General features: G+C 40.5%; 1 protein-coding gene across 1 annotated transcript in view; it reads left to right on the top strand.

Moving 5' to 3' along the window:
• Positions 1 to 2,641: 2,641 nt before the first annotated feature.
• Positions 2,642 to 8,455, top strand: part of CPM (carboxypeptidase M) — a 68,579-nt gene continuing 62,765 nt past the window's right edge. The window contains exons 1-2 of the mRNA XM_034644250.1: positions 2,642 to 2,687; positions 3,195 to 3,357. Of these exons, the coding sequence (XP_034500141.1) occupies positions 3,198 to 3,357 (160 nt within the window). The 5' untranslated portion in view covers positions 2,642 to 2,687; positions 3,195 to 3,197. The remainder of the gene's footprint in view (positions 2,688 to 3,194; positions 3,358 to 8,455) is intronic.

Raw genomic sequence — 8,455 nt, 5'->3', positions numbered from 1 at the left:
TTTTTTTTACAATTAAAAACAGTGGTGCTAATAAAGATCGTAACATATATAAATTCAGCACTTCTTTGAATTACCTGCATAGCTTATAGTCCTAGAAAGGAAGAACATACTTTAAATGTTGATGTCTATTCCCAGATAGTCCTCCAGAAGTGTTGTTATCAATTCATAGTACCATTCAAACAGCAGAAATGCCATTTCTTCAGATCGTGTCCAAGTACTAGCCATCTTTTAAATCTTTCTTAGTGAAAAGCAAAACATAATACTATTTTGCCCTTTAAATTTGTAAATTCTTTGATTGCTAACCACTTTGGTAGCTTTTACTATGTTTATTGGTCATTTGTATTACTCTGTTTGTGGGATGCTAATTAATGTCTTTCTTGGTTTTGTAAGAGCTAGTAATTCTTTCTTCCAGTTTGTAATTTTTCAGGTAACATTTATGCTGAGTTTTCCTTTACAGAAGGTATACATTTTTTATGTTGTCAAATTATTAGCCTCTTTACTGTGGTTTTACTGTTAGTAGTGTCATACTTAGATCACCTTCGAAGCCTCATACTTTAGTGTTTTACTGTATTAGACCAACTTTCTATTTTTCTTTATTTCTCACAAGACTAGTACTAAGCTTTTGTTACCTCTAGACCAGTGCAAATCTAATTTGAATGTACCTATGAATTAACTAGAATCTTATTAAAATTCGCATTATGATTTAGTAGGTTTGTAATGAGACAAGGGAGCCTGCCTTTCCAACAAGTTTATAGGTGATGTCAATGCTGTACCTGGACCACACTTTGAGTCACTAGGTTTTAGACCTTCAGCCCTCAATCCTCTGTACTCTTTTTACCTCAATTCTCTGGATGGTTCTCTGAATTTGCTTCCCCTCCTACCTACTGTGAATTCCAAGGGTAGTAATTTCAACTATACTTCACCCCTTTGATTTTCTGTAACAACAACCCTTGCGATCTCTACCTCAGTATTGACAAAACCACTATTTCTCCAGTCTCCAGCCACAGTACCACTGAAGGAAATCCTATAACTGCTACTTTCTTCTATAACAAATGTAGCATTTCTAAAGTCCAATCAGCAAGCTTTCACTTTGTTCCTCATCAACTCCCTTTCCTATTTTTACAGTAACTTTGCCTAAATGTAACCTCCTCAACTCCATTCCACTTGCTCTGAGACCTTTTAGTCAATGAACAACAGTGAAAGAATCTCTTCAAGCCATCTGCTAGAAGTCACGGCAATAACTGCTGCACACTTAAAAAGAATCTGCTCAAAACCCCAACAATGTCAAGATTTTCCAACTCTTAGAAAAGTCTAAAGACTTATGAATTAAACTAGATTATTTAATAAACACCTCATACAGTTGTTATAATGGGCCTGCCAACTTTAGTTAGGCACGTATAATTATTATTTCCATTTTACAGACCAGGAAACTAAGGCGCAGTCAGTTGACACAACCACTGAGAGTCCGCACAGGGATTGGAACCCAAATCTTGTGACGCTACAGTCTTAGGTTTTATCTCTCTGGGCTCTGAGGCCTGGGAATCACAGGGGGCCTCATTGTTCCTGAGAGCTCAATTCTACAATTGTATCTGTATCTGCAACAAAGAAGAGGCAGGCAAATCAATGGCGGTTTTCAGCTTCGGATGGCATATTGGACTCACTCAAGGCATTTTTTAAAAAATGTTCTTTCCAGGATCTCATGGAGAGAAATTTTGTTCAATTAGTTTTCAGTGGGGCACTAGTTTTTTTAATCTGTTAGAGAGGAATGTTACTCCAAATCGGTGGTTTTCAAGCTTTTTATATTCATTGGACCTCGGCAGGAATCTTCAATTACTCTGACAGGTAACGTGTGACAGGCGTGTGGCCTTGGCCCACGCCACAAACCTCCTCTCAGGCTTTGGTGAAATCTCTTATTCCTCATGCAAATGTAGACCACCTCATCCTTCCAGAACGAAGCATTTTAGAAAAAGAGAACTAAAATTGGCCTAGGGCGTGTTGGTGGAAGGAGTGTTGGATTTACAAATAGTGGCTGTGCTTTCTTGCATGTGACTTCCCGTTTTAAATTTAACTGATTTAGCCAATCTCGCACACCAAATAAATTTGTCGGAAATTTTCCTATACTGCACAGTTGGCAATTTAAAACGTCTACACACGCGTCCTCAGAGCAGTGCCGGGGAGCCTGGCACAGCCGGGAGCGCAGCCCCTACGACCCGCGCCGCCGAGACCCGTGAGAGCCACGTGGAGCTCTCACAGCTTCCGGGGCTGCAGGTGAGCCAAGGGCCCGGCCCGGCTCTACAGCGGCAAACTCCCAGCAGCTGAAGCCAGAGCCGTGGCCGAGGGGGGGACACGCTTCCAACCCGGGGCGCCGGCAAAGTGCGGGACCGCAACAGGCGACTCGGTTTCCCGCCGCCCGGCAGCTCACCCGTACGGGCCGCCGCATCCCCCGTAACCCCGCGCCGCGCGCGTTCCTGTTCGCCCAGGTGCGAAGGGCGCTGAGCCGCCTTGGCCGCGCCGCTCGGCCCCGCCCAGCCCCGCCCAGCAGGGAGCCGCGCGGCGCCTGAGTGGGCCGGCGGCACGTCAGTCAGGCGCCGGGGGCGGTGCCCGGGGGCGCCCGTCCCCTCGCCCGGCTATAATGCCGGGTCCCGGCGGGCGGCAGGCGGCGGCTGGAGGTGCGCGTCGGGGCAGGGGTGAGGCTGAGGGCGCGCGCGGAGCTCCTCACAGCTGTTGCAGCTGCCGGCCGGCGGCGACTCCGGGACGAGAGGGAGGAAGGGGCGGGCGGCGGGATGGAGGGCACTCGAGGCTACTCGTGCTCCGCTCACAGCAACTCCCGAAGGTGTTGCTTCCAACTTTTACCTTCTTGGAAGCAGGGAGCGGTAGTGTCAAGAGACTTGACAGTACAGCGCTGAGCCGAGCTAGTGACGTCCACAACCCTTTCCTTATCTGTTCTCAGCTTTGTTATTTGTATTCATCTCTAGAACATGGACTTCGTCTGCCTCTGGCTAGGGCTGCTGCTGCCTTTGGTAGCTGCGCTGGATTTCGGCTACCACCACCAGGAAGACATGGNACTTTTACCTTCTTGGAAGCAGGGAGCGGTAGTGTCAGGAGACTTGACAGTACAGCGCTGAGCCGAGCTAGTGACGTCCACAACCCTTTCCTTTTCTGTCCTCAGCTTTGTTATTTGTATTCATCTCTAGAACATGGACTTCGTCCGCCTCTGGCTAGGGCTGCTGCTGCCTTTGGTAGCTGCGCTGGATTTCGGCTACCACCACCAGGAAGACATGGAAGCGTTTTTGAAGAATGTGGCCCAAAACTACAGTTCCATCACTCGCTTACACAGTATTGGGAAATCTGTGAAAGGTAGGGTCCGTCTCGTGCACTCTCCCAAACCCCCAGTCCTCGCTTTCATTCATTGAATATACCTTAGCTTCCTGTCCCCTTTCCTTGGAGCTGCAAGCGGGTAAGCCAGTGCCTTGCGTGCTGGCGGTTTTCCGCTTTTGTGTGTCGTGTTGTTTTATTTTGTCAGAGAAGTAGTAGGGAGACCTGACTTTAGTAAACGTCGCTGCTGTCATTTAGTGTCATTGAGTCCTGTGCGTTAATGGCGTTCTTTTTCCATCTTACAGGCACTGGTTGCTTGAGGTGTGTATTTTAGTTTGTCTTGGTAGATAAACTTACGTCAAGAAAGTCTCTGTTTATCCATCGCAGCTTTCCTTTTTTTGGCTTCTTTAAATGTGATTTGGACTGTTAGTTTCTTTTTTTTCCCTCAAAGTCTCCTTTAAGCTAAAATAGTTCAGTTCTGTTGGTGAAATTTCTGTTGTGTGTAATTAACCCTATGACATAAAGTGATGCAAAACTATAAGTTTCTTTTAATATTAAACAGTGTAGTTGGCAAAATTTGTGTCATGTGTAATTAGCCCTAGGGCTTGAAGTTATGCAAAAAAGTGTTTCTCATACTGATTAAAGGCTCTTTTAAAATTATCTATTTGAATAAGACAGTTGCTGGGTAATATCTTAGCAATGATTGGGACTAGCATTTTCCCATTTATCATTTAATTGTTTTAATTTAGAAATTATATATTAAATATAAATAACTGTATATTGTCTCAATTTTATAGACAGGGAATTTGAATCAGAGAGATATTAAGTATTTTGCTCAAGATCACCAGATCTTAGACTTTATAACCAGAATTGGCATTTAGATCCTTCTATTTAAAGGCGTAGATACTTTGGGGACAAAGCAGATACTTTATCAAACATTGTTATTTCTTGATATTTTTGTATTTGTACCCCCAAAGAGATTACCTGAGAACTTAATGCTTAAATCAAAAGTTTTTGTCAAGTTAATGCGATTTGGATCTCTTCTCTTTATAAGGTGTGTTCAAACTCCACCTAGATTTTTACCTCTGAGCTTTTGAACCAAGGAGTGTCTCTTAATAACCATATTCTCAATCATTTAAAAAAAAATCTGGGACTTTATATTAAAGAAGACCTATTATACAAATTTACTTACACGCAATGCAAACTAAAAAATGCTGGGTCATGTGTGTAATGGTATCTTTGTTTTCAAACAACATTGCCGAAGAGTTGGTGCCAGAATTACTCTATATTGCTCTATAATCCAAATTACAGAGATTGGATGTGTGAGAAATCGTATCTTGAATCAGCATATGTATTCAGCCTTTTGAAATCATTTCCCCCTAGGGTTAGAGAAGAGCAATTTTAAAAGTTCTAAGAATACTAATTATATTAATAAAGCAAGTATCTTGAGTTATTGTTCAGTCATCATTTAAACCACAAGATGATGACAGTGTTGTTAATTTTAAGTACTAAATGATTTGGCAAGTTTTTATGTTTTCAACCACAAAGTGCTTGTGGAAGAAAATTGGGCAGTCTCTTAATGTGAACCAGCTACTTTGATCCATGTTGCGTGATATCAGACCACAGTAACAGTGAAAGGCAGTGGGCTTCCCCCCCCCCTTTGTATGCACTCTTGTGGTTAAAAGATTGAGAAGTTATCATGTAAAGATAAAATCTGGCACTAGTCGTCAAATGTTTGTGTTGAGTATATTGTTCTGAATAATTACTCCGATTAGGAAAAAGGTTCCAAGTGGTGGGTTAAACTGTACCCCGTATCACTGCATGTTATCATGACCACTGAAAACCACTGCTCCTTTGTTGGTGCTCTTTTCACTAGACAGGCGGTTTTCCCTGGCTATCCTGCCCTCTGGTGTAGGATATGTTTGCTTAGCAAACAGCCTTTACCATAGATGTTATTTATTTATTTTTATTATGAACCTGGGCAATCCACCTAGAAGAGAAAGTACTATTCCTGCCCAGTCAAATACATTTTTAGGTTTTGTAAGTGCACATCACGTGGATTTTTGTTGTTGTAATCATGGATCCTAGTCTGCTTTTTTCCTCAGTTCACATTTCATTACATATTTCTATGAATTGACAAAGTCTGCAGATGTAAGTTGGTTGCCGTATAGTACTTTATCCTCTTGGTTATGGGGATTGTCTTAATCCTTCACCTTATGGTTCTGATGATCTATAATAAACAATGATGCTTTAAAAGCATTGAACGTGTCGTGATGATTACCTTCCGTTGTAACTGGTGATGTTCTTCTCAGTTTTTTATTTTGAAATGCTTGAAACCTACACAAAAGTTGAACCCACATATACCCTTCACCCAGATTCAGCCATAGTAGACTGACCATATTTCATTTGAACCTTTTGGAAGAAACCCCATTACCTACTGACCTGGTAAAATCTTAGGTGGAACAAGAGCAGCAACTCAAAAAACTGACAACTGAGTTGAGAAAAATTAGAAAAGGTACAATATTCATTGGTTTATTCATTCCTCCATTTAGTTAGGCGAATATACCCCCCGCATTTTTTACCCCACTCCTAATCCCGTCTGTCTAGTATTAATGCTGGCACACATTCAGTAATTTATATCTGTTTGTTAATTGAATGTTTGCTGAGTGAAAACCGTGTGAGGCAAAGTTGTGTGCCATTCATTGCCTGTCATTAGGTAGCCACCCCCAAGGACAAATGTATTTATTGTGGATTTCCCCAACAATCCTCTCCATAGCCCCCAAAATTAGTTGTAGGACTTTTTTGTGTGGTTTTTTTTTTTTTTTGGCTTTTTAAGTTTTTAATTCCAGTTAACATACAGTGTTATATTAGTTTCATGTGTACAATAGTGATCATCACTTCCATACATCACCCAGTGCTCATTAAGCCCTCCTTAATCCCCATCAACCCATTTCACCCATCCTGCACTCCCCTTCCCCTCTGGTAACTATCAGTTTGTTTTCCATAATTAAGAGTCTGTTTCTTTATTTTGTCTTTTTTTCCTTTGTTCATTTGTTTCTTAAATTCCACATATGAGTGGAATCCTAGGTTATTTGTCTCCGACTGACATTTTGCTTGCCATTACACTCTAGCTCCATCCATGTCATTTTATTTTTTTTTATGGCTGAATAATATTCTGTGTGTATGTGTATATATAGATAGATAGATCTCACATCTTCTTTATCCAATCATCAATCAATGGACACTTGGCTGCTTCCATATCTTGGCTATTGTGAATCATGCTGCTACAAACAGGGGGACATGTGTACCTTTGAAGTAGTGTTTCTGTATTATTTGGGTAAATACCCTGTAGCACAATTACTGGATGGTAGGGTAGTTCTATTTTTAACTTTTTGAGGAAACTCCACACTATTTTCCAGATTGACTGACTGCACTAGTCTGCATTCCCTACAGTGAATGAGTATTCCTTTTTCTAGTTTTAGGACCATTTAAAATGAGATTTTCTACCATCTCCATTTTAAGAATTTTCCCTTCTGCTAAGTCTAACCTTTACTTAATCTGAATAAAGAGGGTTGCAAAGGGCAAGGAGTAGATAATAAAAATCTGTTATCAAGTGCTTTCCATATTACATGTTTTAATACATTATTTTAATCTCAACAACTCTGAGTAGGTGTTGTTATCCTTGTTTACAAAACAGGTCAAATGACACACAGGGAAGTTAATTAACTTGCTGAAGAGCACACAGCTAATAAGTGTTAGAGGATTCAAATGCAGATCCATGTATCTCCCAAGCACATCTTTTTGCATTTAAAGAAGCAGTTGATGGGGCGCCTGGGTGGCACAGCGGTTAAGCGGTTAAGCGTCTGCCTTCGGCTCAGGGCGTGATCCCGGCGTTATGGGATCGAGCCCCACATCAGGCTCCTCTGCTATGAGCCTGCGTCTTCCTCTCCCACTCCCCCTGCTTGTGTTCCCTCTCTCGCTGGCTGTCTCTATCTCTGTCAAATAAATAAATAAAATCTTTAAAAAAAAAAAAGAAGCAGTTGACGCAGGTGTAGTTGGTTACATGGAGATTGAGGTTGTTTAGTGGAGGGTTGCAGAGTCCTGGTTTGGGCGCGTGTGATTTGAAAGTATAGCTTCTGCCAATTATCTATAGCTGTGCTGTCCATTACAGTAGTCATTAGTCATCTGGCTGTTGAGCAGATGTGGAATGTGACTAGACAGAATTAAGATGTGCTAAAAGTGATTTTGTAAACTTAATACAAAAAAAATAATGTTTTTATCTTGATTATCTGTTGAAATAATTTAGAACTATAGGTTAAAAATATTTTTAAAATTCCACCTCTTTACTTTTGTTAATGTGGTTATGGTTATGAGAACATTTTAAATTTTATGACTTGGATTATATATTGCTTGGGCTGTGCTGACCTAGAGAGAAATTTGTTAGTAACTTTTTTTTCTGATTACAAAAGGAATTTAAGNATAATGTTTTTATGTTGGTTATCTGTTGAAATAATTTAGAACTATAGGTTAAAAATATTTTTAAAATTCCACCTCTTTACTTTTGTTAATGTGGTTATGGTTACGAGAACATTTTAAATTTTATGACTTGGATTATATATTGCTTGGGCTGTGCTGACCTAGAGAGAAATTTGTTAGTAACTTTTTTTTCTGATTACAAAAGGAATTTAAGTTCATTTAGAAAATTTGGAAGATACAGCAAAACACCAAGGAAAAAATTTTACTATAAAAAGAAAACATTTAGTAGACCAAAATCACTATGTGTACTGTTCTGTGCCTTTCTCCCTCACACGAAGCCAATTATCTTGTTTGTCCATGCAAACATGTTATTTCTAAAACTTGATTTTAATGCCTGCTTTTTGTCCTATCAATGGATATCCTAGTGTTTATTTAACTTCTACCCCACTGATGGACATTTAGTTTGTTTCTAAACTTTTCCTGTTACAAACAATGCTATAGTAGACCTCTTCATAGCTAAGACAAAAGTTATCAGAACACCGAATCTGGAACCACAGCGCCCAAGTACAAATTCTAGATCCTCTACTCTGTAGCAATGGGACCTGAAGTTGTTGGATAATTCCTGGCACATAGAAAGTGCTACATAAAAGCTGCTGCTAGGAAT

Source organism: Ailuropoda melanoleuca, chromosome 15 (assembly GCF_002007445.2).
Source record: "Ailuropoda melanoleuca isolate Jingjing chromosome 15, ASM200744v2, whole genome shotgun sequence".
NCBI lineage: Eukaryota > Metazoa > Chordata > Mammalia > Carnivora > Ursidae > Ailuropoda > Ailuropoda melanoleuca.
The sequence above is the reverse complement of the archived record's forward strand: the minus strand, read 5'-3'. Positions and strand labels throughout refer to the sequence as shown.